The 22,137-nt window shown below is 49.2% G+C and overlaps 1 protein-coding gene across 1 annotated transcript in view; it reads left to right on the top strand.

Annotated features, from left to right (window-relative positions):
* Positions 1-22,137, top strand: part of MAP3K15 (mitogen-activated protein kinase kinase kinase 15) — a 124,066-nt gene that overhangs the window by 94,156 nt on the left and 7,773 nt on the right. The window contains exons 15-22 of the mRNA XM_047075973.1: positions 1,751-1,884; positions 4,153-4,280; positions 6,720-6,850; positions 7,090-7,195; positions 15,954-16,111; positions 20,245-20,428; positions 21,179-21,338; positions 21,776-21,929. Coding sequence (XP_046931929.1) covers positions 1,751-1,884; positions 4,153-4,280; positions 6,720-6,850; positions 7,090-7,195; positions 15,954-16,111; positions 20,245-20,428; positions 21,179-21,338; positions 21,776-21,929 — 1,155 coding nt within the window. The remainder of the gene's footprint in view (positions 1-1,750; positions 1,885-4,152; positions 4,281-6,719; positions 6,851-7,089; positions 7,196-15,953; positions 16,112-20,244; positions 20,429-21,178; positions 21,339-21,775; positions 21,930-22,137) is intronic.

The raw sequence follows: 22,137 nt of genomic DNA, 5'->3' as shown, positions 1-22,137 counted from the left end.
TTTGGCATGGACTAAAGTAAAGTTTTATTTTGTGTACAACATATGGATAGGGTTTTCTCTGCTGATTAATAATGTTTGTGAGACTACAAGAGAAGTAGTTGGTCAGTTCATTGTACCCATTCATCTGCGGGTGGGCATGGGGTTGTGTCCATATCTTGGCTACTGTAAATACTGCAGTGAACATAGGTGTGCATGTATCTCTTTGAATTGGTGTTGTCATTTTCTTTGGGTAAATACCCAGCATTGGAATTGCTGGATCATGTGGTAGTTATATTTTTGACTTTTTTTTTTTTTTAGTTTATTTATTTTGAGAGAGAGCAAGAGAGCGCACAAGCAGAGGAGGGGCAGAGAGGAGAGACAGAATCCCAAGGAGTCTGCACGCCATCAGTGCAGAGCCCGATGCAGGCCTCAGGTTCACGAACCACGAGATCATGACCTGAGCCAAGATCAAGAGTCAGATACTTAATCAAGTGAGCCACCCAGGCACCCCTGTTTTTTGAGGAGCCTCCATACTGTTTTCCACAGTATCTGCACCAGTTTGCCTTCCCAACAGTGTACAAGGGTTCCTTTTTTTCCACATCCTCACCAACACTTATTTCTTATCTTTTTGATAATTGCCAGTCTGACAGGTGTGAGAACCCTGAGCTCTTCTGGGCAACACAGCTCTCGTCCACGGTTACCACAGTGTTAGACGTGTGTTTAAATATTGCACAATTATTCGGGTTGGCCACTAATTGAGGTCCTCCCATTGATGACAACTTAATGGTATTTTACTATCAAGTTAGTTTGAAATTCATTCTTTGAGGTTTCTTTCAGAAAATATCAAAAGGATTCATTTTAATCATTGACTCACGTACTTGAATTCTTAGTTTAGAATCAAAGTTTGTTGTGGAAATGAACTAAGAGATGCACTTTGAAGGTAACAGATGTGGGGGCCGAAAACGGTGTGAGAGAAAAGGCTTTTGTGGAGCATGCTGATGTCTGGTTAAATCAGACATGATGGGAACCTGTTAGTGATCCTAACTGTCATGAGTATCTTTCAAAGTGTGTGTGGAAGGAACCCACACACGTTCTGTGCACTTCTGTAAGTATGCACAGCGGATCACAAAAAAGAACAAGTATGGCTCAGCCTACAGATATGTTGGTTTTAATCATCGAAAAGGACCAACTAGAATGCAGCTGTACAACACCTTTCGATAATGAGATCGGGGGGACAAAACTGCAGTGGCGATTATAGGCAGAATGTGTGCGGTGTGTTTGGTGCTAGGTCTGTTCTTCTAAAAGGCAGAAGGCCCTGCTTATGTGCTTTGTATTAAGACAATTTTAATTTTTATCGACCTTCAGTTCTTCTCTGGGCTACAGAAAAGGATCGGTTTCCTGAGAAGGTAATGAGGGATCATGCAGGAGGGCACCTCTTTGGGGCTCTTGGCATGCTTAGAAGCCTTTTTAAATTGCAGCATTAAAGTGGGGCAGAATCTCCCAACGCTGAGCCCATGAGGTTACCTATGACTCGTAGTTTTGAATTTCTTGGATTCCATTTCATAAAGTCATGTTGTTAATATATGAGTAACTGAGTATGACCCTTTTAAAGTCATTACATATTGAAAATAGCATAACCTAAGGAATGTGACCTGCCCGGGACTCAGATAACATTATTTATAAATAAAAACTTGCAGGACAATGTGTAGGTTTTTATGGGGCTCCACCGTAAGTTGTGTGTTTTTTGATCCTGTTGCTTTGCCTTCTTCAGTATGAGTATGACCGCAATGCCAACGGCGATAGGGTCGTGCTGGGGAAAGGCACGTACGGGATCGTGTATGCCGGAAGAGACCTGAGCAACCAAGTGCGAATAGCCATCAAGGAAATCCCAGAGAGAGACAGCAGGCAAGTCGGAGAGGGCCATCCTTGTTGTCAGTTGCCACCTTCACACCCAAACCCTGTGCCCATCAGTGCTGGTGCGGGGGACTGAAGAACGAAGTCATTATGTCATCAAAAAATTGAACATTCTCTCGTGGTAATGGTGATTTGTTGTTGTTCTTTGCGTATCATAAATGGATGCAGAAGACGGAATAACTTTACTTGAAGGCATGTGGAATGCCAAGAGTCCTATCCTAAAAGAAAACTTTTTTATTTCCACTCATCAACTAGGTCTGAAATTTTACATTTTTACATAGCTAGACATTGGCAAATTTTTTTAAATGTGGCTCTGCTTTAATTCACATTGTCATAATTGTAAATGGCTATCATTTTTTTTTAAGCTTATTTCTGAGACAGAGAGAGACAGAGCATGAGCGGGGGAGGGGCAGAGACAGAGGGAGACACAGAATCCGAAGCAGGCCCCAGGCTCTGAGCTGTCAGCACAGAGCCCGACGCGGGGCTCGAACTCACGAACCGTGAGATCATGACCTGACCTGAAGTCAGTTGCTCAACTGCCTGAGCCACCCAGGCGCCCTGTAAGTGGCTATTATTTATTCAAATGTATCATTACAGAAAATTAAGCGTGGCAAAAAGAAAATTAGCTTTTTGCAGTACAGACTCTTTTTAATACCCTGCCCTTGAATCTCACCCTCAAAGATTTTGGGTATTTTTTTTTTTAACCACCACAACTACTAACTTATTTCTTCAACATTGTTTTGAGTCTAATTAAATATTTATGCCTTTTTAAATTCACCCCCCCCACACCAATTCTAAACAAGAACGTGGCATCATTGACTGTCGAGTGTTTTTGTAGAGAAGCTTCATACACAATAATGGCCACTACGTAAGTGTGGTCACATGACATCTGCGTGTTGCTTTCAGTGCTGGACACTGAGGGACACGTGCAAATATCCCTCCGTCCTGGTGGTCACTGAATCATTAGTTATAAGTGCTTTCTAGCAGCCATAAGACCCTTCATCGTCCCTTTGTTCGTTTATTCACACATTCATTCATGTGTCCTTTCATTCGTAATGGGATTGCGTGTTCTCCTGTTTGAGTTAAAAGGCCGGTCCTGAAATGAACTCCTCTAGCTGCTTCTAAGGCCGAGGAAGATTAAATGATTTTTCCCAGCATGTGAGGAGTCAAGACTAGGATCTACACTCTGGAATTCCTTGTCCAGTACTGTCTCTTAGGGTCATGCTGGATAAGGTACTGCAGTTGTATCGCGGGGAAATTGCTGGCATGTACCACCTCCTTTGACTGGTCGCAGCACTTAAGCTTTTCGTTGCCGATAGCTTTTCCTGGGATTTTAGAGCTAGAAAGGATCTTAGACACTGTTTTTGCCCCATTCCCTAAATTTAGAGCTGAACTTAGGCTGTCAACCCTTGCCTGGGGGTAAGAGCGACAAGTGCCATCATAGAGGGGCACGCAGAATGTTTGTAGGACAGGAGAGGAACTAATTACTTTTCCTGGGTGAGTTGTGGTCTTTGAGGGATGAGTAGGAGCTCGTCTGACAGAAAAGAGGAAGCCCAAAGCGTCCTCTGCTGCGGGAAGAACAGAGCTGTTCAAGCACAGAGTGTATTCGGAGAACAACAGATTACCTGTTGTGACTTGAATGTAGGATGGGGGTGGAGGGCTCTTGAGATGAGGCAAAAATTTTAAAAGATGTAGTTTGACTGGAGTTGAACTCCTCGTGTGCCATGTTAAGCAATATGGTCTTTATGTGGATTTCATGAAGAGAAGTGTTATGATGAGGTATGCAGTTTAGGAAGAGAAAATACGGTGACCAGAGGTTGAATATACTAAAGAAGCCAGACACTGGGTTAGGAGGTCTATAGTGTAAAGTGAGTGTGTGGAATGAGACTCGAGGGCAGCTGAGGAGAGAACCTTCTGGAACGTTACCACTCTTCATGAGAGACAGAGGAAGAGGGCCTGCTCAGAGAGGCAAAGGGTAGTTGGAGAGTGTAGACCTAACCATAGCAGCCATTCATTGAGTACCCACCGTACACCAGGCGCTCCATCGGATGCCTGAGAGACGTGACACCGCTTTGGCCTTGAGCGGCCCTGTGTGGCTAGTATTCTTACGGGAAGCTGGGGACTCTCACGGGAGCCAAGGGAGAGAACATTTGCAGAAAGAAGGAACGGCCAGGAGCAAGACAGGTACTGGCACAGTGCCGTGTGGGCCCCAGGCCGCAGGGATCTGGCAGGTGATGCTGGCTTTGTTTTTCTTCCTAGGTACTCGCAGCCCCTGCATGAGGAGATAGCTCTGCATAAGTACCTCAAGCACCGCAATATCGTTCAGTACCTGGGCTCTGTCTCCGAGGATGGCTACATTAAGATATTTATGGAGCAGGTGCCTGGGGGTGAGTAGTCACTAGGATTCTGGTCTCGTGCTCTGAAATTCACTGATGAAAATATAACATGAACATCATTATCCATCTTGCCACTTAAAAAGTGGCAGACCTGTCGTTTAGATGTGGCAGAACATTTGTTTCTCAGAGGAGTTGGATACAAACTTTTTGATGTCGCGTAGTCTATTGCTGGCTTCATTCAATCATCAAATATTCATTGAGGATCTACTGAGTGCCAGCTGCCGGGCTCAGCGCTGGAGACAGATGAATTAAAGCATAGTCTCCAGCCTTGAAGCTTTCAGTCTGGGAGTTTAAACATGGCTTGGAGAAGAGGGGACAGAGGTCTTAAAAATGACACTGCAAAATAACATGTTTACTGTGAAATCAAACACCAGTGCTTTCTCCACAAAATCCCCCGTATGCAGGCAGTATTGTGTGGGGGGAGAGTTCCTCTGACCTGGAGCCCGGAGTGTCTAGTTTGAATAGGTCCCTCCATCTGCAGGCTGTGTGACTTCAGGCAAATTCTTCACCTCTGTGGCCCCCCGCCCTTGGTTTCCTCATTAAATAAATGAATTGTAAGGTCGGAGTAATAGGGGCGCCTGGGTGGCTTAGTTGGTTAAACGTCCAACTTCAGCTCAGGTCATGATCTTGCGGTTCTTGGGTTCGAACCCCATGTCGGGCTCTGTGCTCAAAGTGTGGAGCCTGCTTGGGATTCTCCTCCTCTCCCTCTCCTCTCTCTCTCTTTCAAAAATAAATAAAACTTAAAAAAAAATACCCTGCATTTAAAAAATAAAGTAAAATTGAAGTAATAATAGTTACCATAATGATTGGAGTAGTACTAATTATTGGAACAATAATGACCCTAGCTTAGTGGGTTGTTGGATGGATTAAATGAGATAGTGTATGTAAAGCTTTTAAAATGGTGCCTGGCAGAGAGCAAGAGCTCATTAAGTGTTCATTTAAAAAAGTAATAAAATTGGGGCACCTGGGTGGCTCAGTCAGTTGAGCATCTGACCCTTGATTTCAGCTCAGGTTATGATCCCAGGGTCATGGGATTGAGCCCCATGTCAGGCTCTGTGCTCTGAGCATAGAGCCTGCTTAAGATATTCTGTCTCTGTCTCTGTCTCTCTCTCTCCTTCCCTCCCTCTCCCCCTCCGCCTCCCCCTTTGCCCCTCTCCCCCATTTGCATGCTCTCTCTTGCTCTCTAAAATAAAAAAAAAAAGTAAAAAACAAAATAAATAATGGTAATTATGATCTGGATACAAACACTAAAACTTCAGTTAGAAATCTGTATTCATTCATCTAACCAACAGTTACTAAGAACCTACTATTCTCTTAAGAGCTTAAATGTGTATCTAGCCAGGCAGTGGGCTAGATTTTGAAGGTTACAATAAAGATAAAATGGTTTGTTCTTCCCTCAAGTTGCTCATAGTCTAGCAGAAAATATATCATTGCTGTTCACATTATTTGATATTCCAAGGGCGAGGTTTAAGGATGGCAGCAGAATTGTAGATAGATGTGCACAAACCCTTTTACATATGGAGAAACTGAGGCAGGTGGCAGGGTTCCTGTAGCACTGTGGAAGGTGTCAAGCTGAGGCTGGCTGCTGCCTGAGGGCCTGCAATGATAACCTCTGAACCAGATGCTTAGAATTGTTTTCTTTGGACCCAAAGGTTCAATGTTTAGTATAATTGAGTCAGGGGCTGCGGGGATGGTAAGATAGTCCTGCTCCTGAGGGCTTCTCCCAGTGGAGATGGACAGACCCCGGCTTCTCTGATCCCAGTCCCTGTCTCCCTGAATGGCCCCTCATTCTGGTCCTTTCCACCTCTGATTTCCTGGCAAGGTATATACAATGCGGCTTTGACCCAGGCTGAACAGCCGAGACATTCGTGCAGAATCTCCAGCAGGGGGCTGGTCCTCTCAAGTCCAGAGTGCTTGTTGCACTCTCCTCCTGACTCCGTGAAGCTTAACAGAGCTCTACCCAAAGGGAGCCCCGCTGAATTTTGGAGGTCACAGGGGGTTCCTGTTCACCCTCCATCTCTGGTCCCTTCTCTGGCTGCGCTGCTTGCACATCTGGGAAACAGGCAACAGAGGGAGGAAAGACGCTGCACTTGGCCAGGATGCAGCCATGTTGGTATGATTGCTTGTGTGAGGTTAGAAATATCACCTCGCTGGGCCACTGGGGTGGCTCAGACGGTTAAGCGTCCAACTCTTGATTTCCACTCATGTCATGATCTCACGGTTCGTGCGTTCAAGCCCCACGTCAGCTCTGCACTGACAGCATTGGAGCCTGCTTGCGCTTCACTCTCCCCCTCTCTCTCTGTCCCTCCCCCACTCTGTCTCTCAAAATAAATAAACATTTAAAAAAATACATCACCTCGCTTTATTTCCCTGACTCTTGTGATTGAATCTTCATCAACCTGATGAGTTTTCTGCTGTGTCCATTTCCAGGAAGCCTTTCTGCTCTTTTGCGATCAAAATGGGGGCCAATGAAGGAGCCCACCATCAAGTTTTACACCAAGCAGATCCTGGAAGGCCTTAAGTATCTCCACGAAAACCAGATTGTGCACAGAGACATCAAGGTGCTTGCTCATCTGAGGCAACGAGGTTTCATTTGTGCGTTTCGGACCACATGAGCTGCTGGCTGGCAGTCTGCAAACTGACCAGCTCAGAGAAGGGGAGGAATGGAGCGTGACGGCCCTCAGAGTGCCGAGTCGAGTCTTGCTACATACTTGTGACTGTTTCTTCAGGTACAAATCTTGTTTCATGTTAGCTTGTTTAAATCTGCCTTTCAGCATTTGGTGGTTTTTCTTTTCTGAAGGGTGACAACGTTCTGGTGAATACCTACAGTGGAGTGGTGAAAATCTCTGATTTTGGAACCTCCAAGCGTCTTGCAGGAGTGAATCCGTGCACCGAGACTTTTGCTGGTAAGCAGGACAGGGCTTGGTGTGGGCGGCCGTCCCAGAGTTAGGTTTACCGCGCACCTCTGCGCGGCAGTTGGCAGTTGAAGTGGACGGCATCTTGTCCCCGACTTCAGGTGGTGTGAACTTGGTCACAGTGGTGCACTGAGCCAGCTACCTGTGACAGCACTATTGCCACAACTGTCTTGTCTTCACAGGTTGGGTAGGTGTGGTGCTCTGCTGAGGTTTTCTGAGGGTTTCTGACCGCTCAGGAAAGTAGCAGCATCTCTTCTAAGTTAATGTCATGGGTAATTCTGAATCCCGCTAGCCGTCAAGCCACTTGTTGGGGTGTTTTACTGGTCTGTCCTAAAAATAGCCTGTTCTGGTTCACGAGTTCTGGTGCCTTGTGCTTTGATGGGGTTATGTTTCCAAGGGAAGCTGATTGTTCTGGGGAATATGGTCTTGTAAGTGGGTTCAAGGAATTGGATTTTCTTCTCCGTGTGTCAGTCATGGAATCATGTAAGTGTTTAGAGGGACTGGATTCCGAGAGTGGTATAAAATTACCAGCTAGCTTTCCATTTATAAGACCAGGGAGTTGAATGAGGTTCAAAAGCTACCTGTGGCTTTTTGAAATTCCTGCTTAAAAGGAATTGATCCCTGGAAAGAAATACTGATTTTGAATAAGGAAAGGTTTATGGTCCCCTAAGGTATAATAAAAGGGTCACAGAGGTCTTGCTTGATGGAATTAAGAAACAGTGCTTAGATTATTATGGCTCTGAATAAAGCTATAAAAGAAGCATGACCGTCCTCTGTCCTGGAGCACTAAGCTGTAGTGTGGACAGATTTGGCCTTGGTCTTAGTGAATGTCTCGGCTCTGCTCCAACAAGAGGGTTTTCTATGTCGATCGCTAGACGCCCACAGTGGAGGCACATTCCCTGTCTAAAGAGAACTTTTATTTGTCAGAAATGGCATCGCGCTTGTAACACCAGAGGAGATACACGCACCTAAAGATGGGAAAATATTACACCAAGGACTCCACCAGAATCTCACAAAGAAAGAATGTGTTGAACTTTCATTTTTTGTTTCTGATAGAAATATACACGTGTCATCATGTATATGTGAGTATGGATGTATATATGACTGGCACATTTTTTTATTACGCTAATTGAAAATGACTTCTTTCCTCCTCTTTGGAAGTCACCAATTAGCTTGGCAATATGTAGCAAGAGGGTCTCTGATATAACAAGGAGTTATTTCAAAACATAAAACCCCTGACAATTTATCTCGTAATTAGCATCCCCAAGGAGAAAAAAAATTCACAAAGAAAACGCATGTATAATTCATCATTGCATATCACATTTTCCCAAGTAATTGGCTTGAGGAGGCATGAATTTTGCATTGCAAAACAATGCAGGGGTGTTTGGGGGATAATAAAGAAGGGGTCTCATTTTGGGTAGGAAATTCCCCTGCATATCATTACTCTTTGCAACACAGAGTGGTTCTGTAAAGAAGTCTCAGCTGGTTGGTGCAGAGCCCTGCTTGGATGCCTGAGGTTGTGGTGGGGCTTTTCCAGGCAAATGCCCGGAGGCTGTCGAAGCCTGGAAGGAGAGTGAGAGGTTTAGGCAACTTCTGGCACCTAAGCCTCCCCCTCCCGTGTTCTTCTCAAGGGTTTTCACTATAGGTATAAACCAGCTAGAACAGGAGGAAGGGCTGTTATGACCCAACCGACTGAGCCACCCAGGTGCCCCCACAGTTTGGCTATTGTGAATAATTTTGCTATGAACATTCACAAGCCTTTGTGTAGACATAAGTTTTCATTCATCTTGGGTATATGCCTAGGAGTGGATCTTGGGAAAGGAACTCTGCTCTGGTCTATGGTTGTGAACATCTTTGGTTCAAATTCTGGCTCAACCGTTTGCTAGCTGTGTGACTTGAGGCATGTTACTTAACGTCTCTGTGCCATAGTTTCTTCAGAAGTAAAATGGAGCTGTTCATAGTACCTAGATGGGAGGGTTTTTACGAGGATTAAATGAGTTAATATTGGTGAAGTGCTTTGACCCGGTACCTGACTCACAGCAAGTGCAGGTGAAGTATTTGTTAAATAAATAAATAATAAAAATACTAATTTGCACTTAGAAGATCCCAGGTTATCAGAACTGGCAGGAGTCTTTCAGAGAATCAAGTTTCTGTGGGTAACAAACATGTTGAACCTGTCAGACTCACAGGTTGTAATCATAAAAGTCACCCCCTCTTTGTCTCCCACTGCCCTCTATGCCCTGCCCACGGTGGTAGTCCTTTCCTGAGACTTTGCCAGCCACCCTCAGGCAACTGAGAGAAAGTCTTAATGGAGCTTCGAGAAGCAAACAGTCTGAATTGGGTAATTAAAAGGGGCCACACTGGGGCTCCTGGGTGACTCAGTCGGTTGAGCATCTGGCTTCGGCTCAGGTCATGATCTCGCTGTCCGTGAGTTCGAGCCCCGTGTCGGGCTCAGTGCTGACAGCTCAGAGCCTAGAGTCTGCTTTGGATTCTGTGTCTCCCTCTCTCTCTGTCCCTCTCCTGCTCGTGCTCACACACTCGCTCGCGCTCTCTCTCTCTCTCAAAAATAAGTAAACGTTAAAAAAAATTTTTTTAAGGGGCCACACTAATGTACTCATCAACACCCTGGTCCTCATTCCAGGGATAGCGACCTAACCCTGTCCCTGCAGATCTGGTGGCAGGCGGCACGCAATCTCGAATCTCGTCCTTTCTCACCTGCCCCCCCACCTCCTTTTCTGCTCCCCAGCTGCAGGAAGGGGAGGAGAGGGGCACAGAAAGTGGTCACTTGACTGGTGCTGCTCTAAGCTGGATTTGTGTGCTCTGGGACTGGCTAATGGTTATTGTCAACGCTTTCCTGCCAGATCCTTTGTAAGTCCCACGTCATGGGCAGAGACCTGTCCTTTAGTTGACTGCTTCCTGCCCCCCGCCCCTCTTTTACCCCTCACATTGTACACACTCCTCCGTGTTTTTCTCCTGAGGGATCCAGGCCATAGGAAATGGCCTTTGAGCAGGATTCCTCTAACAGAGACCCTAAAGCGGTATTTCTTTCTTTTTTTTTTTTTAATTTTTTAAATGTTATTTATTTATTTATTTATTTATTTATTTATTTATTTATTTTTAATTTAAAATTTTTCTTTTCAACGTTTATTTATTTTTGGGACAGAGAGAGACAGAGCATGAACGGGGGAGGGGCAGAGAGAGAGAGGGAGACACAGAATCGGAAACAGGCTCCAGGCTCCGAGCCATCAGCCCAGAGCCTGACGCGGGGCTCGAACTCCTGGACCGCGAGATCGTGACCTGGCTGAAGTCGGACGCTTAACCGACTGCGCCACCCAGGCGCCCCAAATGTTATTTATTTTTGAGAGAGAGAGGGGGGGGGAGGGAGGGAGATATAGTGTGAGTGGGGGAGGGGCAGAGAGAGGGGGAGACACAGAATCTGAAGCAGGCTTCAGGCTCTGAGCTGTCAGCACAGAGCCCGATGCGGGGCTTGAACCCACAAACTGGGAGATCATGACCTGAGCCGGTCGGACGCCCAATGGACTGAGCCACCCAGGTGCCCCTAAAGCAGTATTTCTACACTGGGTCCCACATCTGGCGTCCAGGGTTCATGCATCTTTCACCCACTGTCAAGAGGGCATGGCCGTATCCTCGGACGCTATGGGCCGCTCCCCTGGGAACCAGTCCTGTGTGCAGCTTACCAGCGGGGGACATGTACATGTGGAGCTCTGCATGGGCCCAACGAGGAGTCCTCATCTTTGGGTTAAAACAAAGTGGTGTCCCCTCCTACCAGGCCCGTCCTTGGCCAGGGCAACCAGGGTGGTACAGGAGGCATCTTGTTTCTCTTTCCGGTACTTCATTAATATGAAACTTGCAAACTTTGGGCTCTAACAGTGTTTTCCAGGGCCTGTAGAAAACGCTTATGCGTGTGCCCTCCTTTGGAGTGTGACAGTTCTGAGTGCGTGTTGAATTGCCCGAGTCGCCATTTTGGGCACAGCCTTTCCTCGGCTCCTGTAATGAGGGGGCAGACCTCCCGGCACAGCAGTGTCTAAAGAAGTCACTCACAACATCCCCCACCTCTAGTCTCTCCTCTCTCCATCTTTTTAATCCCTTGATCTGGGTGGCAGGACCCTGGGCTAGAGGCCTGCGAGGTGTGTGACCACTTCTGTCGGACCCCCTTCGAAACATGCGCCTGTCGTCTGTGTCTCACCCCTTGCCTTGGTGTCTGGCTTTTATCTTGGCGCCTCGATCAAAACCTCTCAATTATTGTCCTATGCCATGCGTTTTTGTCGCTGGTGATTTGAAAATCCTGCTTGGGCAGTTCTCCGGGAGCCCCCACAATTTCATGTCCCCAGTGGTCTGGGTCCATGCCTGTGGGTCTCCTGTCCCCTTGTTCTGAACTCTGTACCCCCGATCACATGACCTGTGTGTGGGCACATCTTGGGGGACGTGCAGTTTTGAAAGGCTAGGATACCCTTAGGAGAGCCAGATTGAAGGCAAGCAAGTTTCCCAGGATTTCCGCATTATTCAGATGCCCCCCCTACCCCGCCGCTGGCATCTTTACTTGATTTCTCGACAGAAGCCGATTTGGTGCAGCCGATACACACCCGCAACGTGCACACCGCTTGGGAACAGTCCCTTGACTATTGGAAACAGTTGTGTGGATCCATCTCCATTGGATGTTGACTGTGAGTGGGTGGTTTTTCTGTAAATCTGGTAGTCAGTAAAATGGAGCACCCGGTTCTCTCTTACCGCCCTACGCCTTCCAGCTATGTGGGAACACGTCACATTATGGCTTTGGAAATCCTCACGTCAGCTCGACTTTTGTTCAGGCAGCATTTGCTTCACTTGTGCTTGTCCTGGATTCATTGCATACATCAGCAGTGTCATGGTGAACAGTTCCAAATGTGGAGACGGAAGACCTGAGTTCTAGCTTGAGCACATCTGCTGCCTTCTCTGAGGCTCATTTTCTTCATGTATAAAATGGGAATAACTGTTAGATAGCGCCGACCTTACTGGGTTGTGAGAGTCACAGAGACAGTGCTACGTGGAGATGCTCTGTAAGCCGTTGAACACTGATGGGAAGTCAGGCATTGTGGCCGTTAGCCTCCAAGATGGCCCCCAGCGGACCCTGCCGCCTGGCCTTCACAGCCTCGTGTAATCCCCTCCCCTTGAATGTGGGCTGGACTTAGTGACTCACTTCTCTCTCTTTTTTTTAAAGTTTTTAATTTTGAGAGAGTGCACAAGCAGAGGAGGGACAGAGAAAGAGAGAGGGGGCGAGAGAAAATCCCAAGCAGGCTCCTTCAGCACGGAGCCCAATCTGGGGCTCAATCCCATGAACCATGAGATTATGAACTGAGCCGAAATCGAGAGTTGGACACTTAACCAGCCGAGCCACCTGGGCACCCTGATTAGTGACTCCCTTCTGATGAGCATATGAAGGCAGAGTGGCAGTGTGTGACCTGGAGGCTAGGTCGAAGAGGACAGCGTGGCATCCCTCTTGCTTGCTGTCTGTGGATCCCCGGCCCCGGGGGAAGCCCTGTTTTGAGCAGCCCTTTGGAGGATCCCACTCGGTGAGAAACTGAAGCCTCGTCCCACAGCCTGCCTGAACTTAGAAGTGGGTTTCAGCTCCAGTCTGCGTTTCCCTTGACTGTAGCCCAGCAGATACCTTGGCTACAGCCTAATTAGAGACTCTGGGCCAGATCCACCCAACCCAGGTGTTCGCGGATTCCGACCCTTAGTTTCGCATGACATCCTGATTCCTGTTTTAAGGTGCTAACATCTGGGCTAATTTATTACATAGCAATAAATAACTAATACGGATGTCCTTGCTAAGTCCCTACATTTATAAAGGGTGATGTTTACTATGTTGTCCTATAAAGAAAATCTCTAAATTTGGCATCAAGCGGGCTTAGCCTCCAATTATGAAACAGTTGTACTCTGGTGCACAGTTGTTTAACGAGGGTCAGTAAACCATTGCGGTTTGGTATAGTGCTATTTTCTACGTTGCAGAACTTTGTAAAAGTTCTTTTAAGAATTAACTTTTACTCGTTGTGTTAGTTGGGATTCAGGCAGGAAAACCAAAATCGCCCCAGTTATTTTTACAGAGAGAATTTAGTAGAAAAACGGTTTACTGGGACTGAGTTATCAGAAAGCAGCTTCTGTTTCTAGGGCTTGTGGGGAGCACAAGGAAGGGTGTTACTGGAGTGGAGCAGGCAACTAGTGGTGGGGCAAGAGGAAGCCGGATCTGAAACTATGAGGGGACAAAAGAGCTAGAAACTGGAGCCAAGCACTGCTACTGGAACCAGCTGAGGGTCCAAAGTGCAGCTCCCTCAGAGGGACAGCGGCAGACATGGGGGAGCAAGTAACCAACCTCTCCTTCCTCCCTCCTCTAGGTATGCCTGAGCAAGCCCGTTTGAGCTCCTCCTCCCATGGTAGCTCGCGCTCTCGCGCGCGCGCCCCCTAGTGGCAGAGCCTAACAGGAAGCTGCAGGCAAAGCACAAATGGGGTTTGCAGAGTCCCAGAACCAGCATCATAGAGCAGAGCTGAGAGAGAACAGCTGAGTTAACAAAAAGCACAAGTCTTTCCTTGATTAACAGATTGTGGATTAGTTAGTAGGCACATCCTCTGTCAAAGCCTCTCCATTCATTATTCACAGCAGCACAAGCCTGGGAGGAGAGATTGTGTCACTGGAAGTTCCCTCCCTGGGGCTCTAGGATTTCCCAATGGTGCAGCAAGTGCTATGAGCCTGTATCTTGCCCAACCCTGCAGCAGCTGAGCACTTCCCTAGCAGGCTTTCAGCTTTGGAAACCAAAACCATCGTTCGTGCCCTACTGATCTGTTGAGCTCACAGACCCAACCCAAGTTATGTTTCACTTTAAATTAGTTTGAATTTTTTTTAAACATTTATTTATTTTTGAGAGAGGGAGAGAGACTGTGTGAACAGGGGAGGGGCAGAGAGAGAGGGAGACAGAGAATCCGAAGCAGGTTCCAGGCTCTGAGCTGTCAGCACAGAGCCCGATGCAGGGCTTGAATTCATGAGCCATGAGATCGTGACCTGAGCCGAAGTCAGACACTTAACCGACTGAGCCACCCGGACGCCCGTAATTACTTTGAATCTTTAAAAATTAAAAGAAAGTAAAATTCATGTCATCCATCTCACCAGCCATATTTTAAGGGCCCAATGGTTATATGGGGCTAGTGGCTACCATATCGAACTGCACAGATTTTCATTATTGCAAAACTCTGTGGGTCGGTGCCTTTCAGATGCTCATTGGGAGGAAAAATACTAAAAGACATTGGATCTTCAAGAGGAAGATGTAGTACATAGCTTCTCCAAATTTCTTTTAAACCAATGAGCCCTTTGTTTTCATTGATTAAGACGCCGGAGACTTGCTTTGGCTGCGTGATCTTGCGATAGGCACTTGAATTTCTCTGGGCATCCGTGTTCTCTGTTCACACCTTGGCCAGTGTCATATGCAAGTTTGCTCTTTATTAGAAACCACTTTTGCCAGCATATAGTGTCTGGTGCTGTTGCTTTCCTCGGCCTTAGTTTCAAGAAGAACCTATGATTTTACTCCCGGAGCCCTGATTGACCTCCCTGCCCCCATCTCTGCAGTGCTTTCTCCTCCCAGCACCGTATCTGATCACCACCTTCCCTGTGGTAACCTCTGGCGGCCCGTGACCCACAGGAGAAAGTCTGAAGCCAGAGCCTTCATTATGTACTGCTTGCCATTCGGGCTGTGCCCTCACCACTGCCTCCTTAATTTTTCACTCCTAATACCCTACTCTGTGTCAGCTTCCGCTGGTGGTTCCCCGAACTCACTCTGTACTGCGCACCTTCGCACCTTTGCTCAAGCTCTTCCCCCAGCCTGGGAGTCCTCCCATCCCACTGTCCACCCCCCTCAACCCGCCTGGTGGGAGGCCGGCTCGCTGGCAGCCCCGTGTGCCGCCTTCTGTGGCTCTGCCTCCGTGTTCGTGGCGGGGTCGTCCGTCACCCTGCCTGCTCCTGGCCGATGACTGCACGCCGGCGGCGTGCTGGACCAGTGTGATGTTCCTCCAAGGGGCAGCTTTTGGTCAGGGACTCCCCAGTGGCCTGGCCGAAGCCGTCCCTGGGCTGTTCTTCTGTCTGAGACTCTGCCCACCTCTTCGTTCCCTGCCCTCTCTCCCAGGTGTCACATTGGCACTGAGCTTGACAGTTCCCCCTGCCCATCCTGCTCCCTCCCCCTTTATCCCACGTGTATTTCTCCCCAGTAAATCTCTCTGGTGTCCAGTGCTGTCTTAGCATTTACTCCTCGGAGAACCAGACTGATCCAGGTAAAACTTTCCCTGACTTGAAGCAGGCAGAATCAAGCACTTTTTCATCCGCTTTCTCGGAGCCCTCTGCTTTAGCACTTACTCCATTTTGCCATTAGCCCGCCCCCACCGTCGTCCTATCATCTGTCACTTCCACTAGGCAGCTCCTGAAGTCGGTGGGGTACTGTGTGTCCTGCGTTCTGTGCACTGACTGGATGGGGTTGGGGCCCATTTGTCCTTCGCGGAGCTGAACAGTCTTCTCTCCGTGTGACCAGTATCAGAGGAAGGGGCGTTGTCCGCCTCTGGTCAGAGAAAGGACGCAAGGGCATCATTTATGCATGAGAGCAGGCTCCGTCTGTCATTAATGAGAGGGTTGAAGTCCACACGCTTGTTTACCAATGGTCCGCTGAGATTTTTGTGCAGCTTGCTGCCCACAATCTTTATTTTTTCCCCATAGGCACTCTGCAGTACATGGCACCTGAGATCATCGATCAAGGACCTCGCGGGTACGGCGCCCCGGCGGATATCTGGTCCCTGGGCTGCACCATCATTGAGATGGCCACCAGCAGGCCTCCGTTCGATGAGCTCGGTGAACCGCAGGCAGCAATGTTCAAAGTAAGACATGTTTGGTGATTGAAGTTGCTGGTGTCAGGGAAATAATAAGTAAAAAGAAAATCTCCTGCCACTCCAGAAATCTCTCCACAAAGGTAGAAGAGAAAGCAAACAGTTTTATTGTTGAATAGGCATTAAATCAGAATGCGATGCAAGCCACAGGCAGTCCACTAAGTGGTTGCAAGGACAGAAAGAACTTGTCCTTTTCTCCAGCCAAGCACTACCACCCTCTGACCCGTGGTCTCAAAGGAAACGATCACTAGTCCTCCCGTGCGTGGACAGGATAGTGCCACTGGTCACAGTAGTGCATCCAAGGGTCACTCGATAATTGGGACGACCATTTGCATCAGCTAATTGATTTTACCTAAAGGAAAAATAAACTTCTCCAATATTTAAGATAGGAGGTAGTTTTGGAGGAAGACACTACTGAAGTTAGGGCTCCCCCACAACCAGAAACTGGGAGATAGAGATGGATCCTTCTTGATGTTGACATTTCCAGGAGTTGGCCCTCAGGTCCTTGAGAAAGGCATTCTTGGCAAGAGGCTTATTCAGCTTTTAAAAAGATTCACATAGCGTCTCAAAGACACCAAGAACTTGCAGTTACAAGTTTTCTAAAGTACATGCTCTAAGAAAAGAGGGGGAGGGGAGGTCTCTTCCCTTATTTTCACCAGGGAGGATGAAGGCTCTTTGTTTTCTGGTGGGGTTTTTTTGTTTTGTTTTGTTTTGTTTTTTTTTGTATTCTACCAGTCTTATTATTAGTTTTAAAAATCATACCTGTTGGGGCACCTGGGTGGCTCAGCCATCAAGCGTCCAACTTCAGCTCACGTCATGATCTCACGGTCCGTGAGTTCGAGCCCCACGTTGGGCTCTGTGCCGGCAGCTCAGAGCCTGGAGCCTACTTCGGATTCTGTGTCTCCCTCTCTGTCTGTCCCTCCCACACTCGCTCTCTCTTTCAAAAATAAGTAAACACGGGGGTGCCTGGGTGGCGCAGTCGGTTAAGCGTCCGACTTCAGCCAGGTCATGATCTCGCGGTCCGTGAGTTCGAGCCCCGCGTCGGGCTCTGGGGCTGATGGCTCAGAGCCTGGAGCCTGTTTCCGATTCTGTGTCTCCCTCTCTCTGCCCCTCGCCCGTTCGTGCTCTGTCTCTCTCTGTCCCAAAAATAAATAAACATTGAAAAAAAAATAAAAAAAAAAACACGAAAAAATTTAAAAAAAATCATAGTTGCTAACATATTATCCATGTGATTTTTATCTCCTGCTTCTTCCCATACTGTGAGGAACTCATCATAAACATCATGTTGCATGTTGTTTATTTCTAACTTTTGCTTGTACAACTAACGTTTTTTTACATTTTTATTTAATTTATTTTATTAATTTACATCTAAGCATATAGCGCAACAGTGATTTCAGGGGTAGATTCCTTAATGCCCCTTACCCATTGAGCCCATCCCCCCTCCCAGAACCCCTCCAGGAACCCTCTGTTTGTTCTCCATATTTATGAGTCTTTCATGCTTTGTCCCCCTCCCTGGTTGTGTCTTATTTTTGTGAAGCCTCTTATTTTGAATCTGTATTTGCCCTTACACTAGGTGAGGCTCAAATACCACATGGGCCTGTATCTTTGGAGGGCGGTTTCTGACTGGTTTTGAAGAGGTGGGGCTTCGGATAGCAGACAGTGTTTACTTTGTCATTCTAAAAGCCCTCCCCGCGCTCACAGGAAGGCCACCCCAAGTATTGAGGCCCACATAAGACCGACTGGCCACCATGGGGGGCATTTTACCACCAGGCCTGCTCCCTTGGGAAGGGGCATGCTTCCCATCCCACGGGAAGCTGATGCCAGGATAGCCCCTCGTGTCTAAGGCCAGGTCTGTGGCTTCTGGCTCTGAGTACACTTGGAGAAGTTGAAGAGAGGCTGTGGTCTTAAGAGTCCCTTAGCAGCAGTGGCCTCCCTGGAGCATTTTTGGTTGCCTGAAGGCTGAGGAGGAGGAGAGTGGGTTCACTGCTTATGGACAGTGAGGTCACAGTGCGTCGAAGCAACCCGATAGAACATGCTCCAGAGGCCTTGCTTCCTTGCTTCTCTGCCAGGCATGGCGGCCCCTCGGCCCGTCTGCCCCGCAGCCTTGCCGCCCGCGTCTTCGCCGGACACTCCAGCTCAGCCTCTGGCAGAACGGAAAGGAACGAGTGCCGGTTTCTCGGCGAGCGGAGTGCAGGCCGCTCAGCAGACGGACTGCTCTGCGCTGTGGGTGCCGTGGCTGCTCCCCTCAGCCCGGCCCCTGCAGAAGGTTCTCAGAGCAGCGGTCAGGCGGCTCCAACGTCAGGACCTCGAGTCGCCGAGTGTCTTCTGGCCCCCACGATCCCGACAAGACCCCGAACCCGAGGGCCGGGGGACAGCGGTAACCTTCCCCGCCCTGCGGCGGCTATCCGTGGTGGAGCCGTGCGGCTGTCGAAGATCCTACCTGCAGCTTCAGTCGCAGGCCTCGGGACAGACGCTCGCTGGTGCAGAGACAGACACCGGGGCCAGAGAGGTGATGATATGGAGAGACACGGAGGGCGGCACGCCGAGGCCAAGGTGAGGGTGATGTGTCTGCAAGCCAACCGTTGCCGCAACCGCCCGAAGCTGGAAGAGGCAAGGACGGATTCTCTCTAGGTTTCAGAGGGAGCGTGGCCCCGTCAGCACCTTGACTGCAGACGCCCAGCCTCCCAGACTGAGAGAGAATAAATCTGCATTGTTTTCAGGCACCCGGTTTGTGGCGCTCTGTGAAGGCAGCCCAAGAGAACTCCTACAGGGGCCTTCTGAGTAACAGCAAAGCACCTTTAGAAGTAACGTAGCGACAGGCACCAGGGTGCCGCCCACGTTCGCTCTCTGCTTTCCGACAGTCTTGTGGGGGACGCCACCCCTCTCTCCTTTGGGTTCTTGCCCTGAATTTCGGTCCCTGGCCCCTTAGTGCCCTTCCCCCCTGGCCCTCAGGTGAGGGGTGCCACTGTAGGTGTCCTGCATTTCACATTTTGGGGGGATATTCCATCCAGTGTTTAGTGTTCTCAAAATCTAAAACTCGATTTAAAAACTTTTATTTGATCGTGGTAAGAACAGTTAACAGGAGCTCTACACCCTTAACATACCTTCAAGTGCTTGCTGCGGCATTGTTGACCCTAGGTACAGTTGTTGTACAGCAGAATTCTAGAATGCGTTCATGTTGGTTTTGTTTGTTTTTTTGTTTTTGTGGGGTTTTTTTAAGTTTTTAAACTTTATTTTTATAAACATTTTTTTAATATTTATTTTTGAGAGAGAGAGGTCGCACGAGCAGGGGCAAAGAGAGGGAGACACAGAATCTGAAGCAGGCTCCGGGCTCCGAGCTGCCAGCACAGAGTCCTACGCGGGGCTCAAACCCACGAACCGTGAGATCATGACCTGAGCTGAAGTCGGGTGCTTAACCAGCTGAGCCACCCAGGCACCCCTTAAACTTTATTTTTAAAGTTTTTTTTTTTTTTTACTTGAGAGAGAGAGTGCAATCGGGTGAGGGGGCGGGGGTGGGGAGAGAGAGAATGAGAATGCTAAGCTCATCATGGAGCCCGATAGCAGGGGGCCCATCCCAAGACCCTGGGATCATGACCTGAGCCCAAATCAAGAGTTGGATGCTCAACTGACTGAGCCACCCAGGCGCCCCAAGATTTTTTGATTTTTAAGTAATCTCTGCACCAAACGTGGGGCCTGAACTTAGAAACCCGACCTCAGCAGTTGCATGCTCTTCCGACTGAGCCAGCCAGGTGCCCCAAGAATGTATTCATCTTTCTTACCTGAAACCTCATGCCCTTTGATTAGTAACTCCATGCCCCCCCACCCCCAAACTGCTGAGCCTCCCTGCGTGTGGCCTCAGGGCTCCACTGAGGACTAGAACAGAAGCCCCGGGACCTCTTAAGCCCTACGCTCTGAAACTCCTCTGATTTCACTTTTCCAACAACCTACTGGGCAAAGCAAAGTCCCAAGAGGCCAGCCGGGCGAGTCGTCGAGGAGGTTCTAACCCACCAGCTCCTCAAAGGATGGCAGGGGTAGGAGCTTTATACTGAAGGCACATGCACCCGGATGTGCCTGAGGCCTCACAGTCACGTAAGCCACATAGGTCCCCTCTCCCTTAAATGCAGGTGGGGATGTTTAAGATCCACCCTGAGATTCCAGGAGCCCTTTCAGCTGACGCCAGAGCATTCATTTTATCCTGTTTTGAGCCTGAGCCCCACAAACGTGCCACTGCTGCCGAGCTGCTCAAAGAGGGTTTCTTAAGGCAGGTGAACAAGGGCAAGAAGAACCGAATTGCTTTCAAGCCAGCAGGTGAGGTCTGCCTGGACAGCGGGGGTGCCGCCCGGGGCGCGGTGGATGCCTGGGCCCCTCTGTCACCGAGAGTGCCTGCTCTCCAGAGCCGCACGCACGGAGCCTGTCCCTGTGAAGAGTGGCAGGGATTGGTGCAGGGGGCGTAAGAGTGGTCACACCCAGCCAGTGAATGTCCCTTGATTTCCTGACGGACAGAGGGAGCCCCACAGGTGACAGCGGCACACACACCCCCCCCCCTTGTTAAAGTCTTTCATTTGAGATTGTGCCGAGAAGGGAGGCCAGGGGTGCCCTGCCTGGGTTTTGGGTCTTCGGTTGGTGCAGAGCCTGGCCTTTCCCCCTCTGCTGCTCCTGACCTTGATTAAGGGGTGCAGTAGCCGTCCTGCAGGTCACTGAAGCGAAGTGGCCCCTTCTAGGGCAACGAGCCCTACCTGGCAATGACATAAATGTGGCCTCTGGAAAGAAAGCTGTTGGTTTTCTCTTTCCTGGTGTGAATGGAGTAGAAGCCAGGACAGATGCTCAGCATCTTGCTCGGGGGTGACGAGTTGTGTTTCTGTCAGTGTTTCCTGCAGGCTGGTTAGAGACGCGGTCTTGGGCCTCAGACCTGCTAAAATGGAACCTACATTTCAGGGACCCCGGGTGATTGACTATACCGCCCCGTTAGAGCAGCACAGACCTAACAGTCCCTGCATGGGTCACCTGGCCTGAGGGGCTGAGGCTCACCTTCCCCCCTCCCTGTCTGCCCCCACACAGAGGGTACCCGGGGCGCCACCCTGGCCCTGCCCACGTCTGGGGAGCCCATGGGCAGCAGCAGCAGTGACCACGGCTCTGGCTCCCCGGACTCTGATGCACAGATGGATGCGTTCTTCGAGAAGGCCCGGGCACCCAAGCACCGGCTCAGCCCCCTGCATAGGTACAGCCCACCCCCTTCCCTACACTGTGGGCCAGGAGCCAAATCCCTCCCAGGTGAAAACCAGATGGCCGCCAGGGGCTTTAGCTTTCTGCACGGTTAGTAGGGCGGCCAACAGTGCAGGTGAAGGCGGCGGGCAGCGTGTTCACTGCGGTCACTTCCCCATCTTCCTGTTCCATCCCCTCCTCTCTCATTCCCTCCGCCCCTCCTCCCACCGTCCCCATTTTCTTTCCCTTTCTTCCCTTCTCTCTCCCTCTCTCAAAACTGGTGCTGTGGGGGTTAGAAAAAACACTGCATCTCTCTCCCACCTGCCTGCCTCCTGCGGTTTCACCTTAAGGGTGGGGACTGCCGACTGGCCTCTTAGCCCCTCCCCCGTGGCGTCCCAGCCTGGAGACTTTGTTCCAGGACATGCAGGGATTGTCGCATGTGTTTGTCCGCAGCGTTCCAGAGGAGAGCGCAGCCTCCTCCCCGGAGGACAGGGACCCGGGCCTCTTCCTGCTGCGCAAAGACAGTGAGTGCCGCGCCATGCTGTACAAAATCCTCTGGGAGGAGCAGAACCAGGTGGCTTCCAACCTGCAGGAGTGCGTGGTCCAGGTAGGGCTGGGTCGGGGGAGCTGCTCATGCCGCCCCCTCTGCCTGGCACCAGGTCCCGGAACAGGGACGAGTCTCCTGCTGCCCTGGACGGTTTGCAAAGTTACGGTAATCACCATAAGTATTTCCCAATGCCCTTCCCTCTTCCAACAAGACAAAAGAAAATACAAAGCAAAAAAAAAAAAAAAAAAAAAAAAAAAAAAGACTCCAC

Source organism: Lynx rufus, unplaced genomic scaffold (assembly GCF_022079265.1).
Source record: "Lynx rufus isolate CCGP_SWC_20201006 ecotype Redwood Valley unplaced genomic scaffold, mLynRuf1.p SCAF_14, whole genome shotgun sequence".
NCBI classification, from domain to species: domain Eukaryota; kingdom Metazoa; phylum Chordata; class Mammalia; order Carnivora; family Felidae; genus Lynx; species Lynx rufus.
The sequence above is the reverse complement of the archived record's forward strand: the minus strand, read 5'-3'. Positions and strand labels throughout refer to the sequence as shown.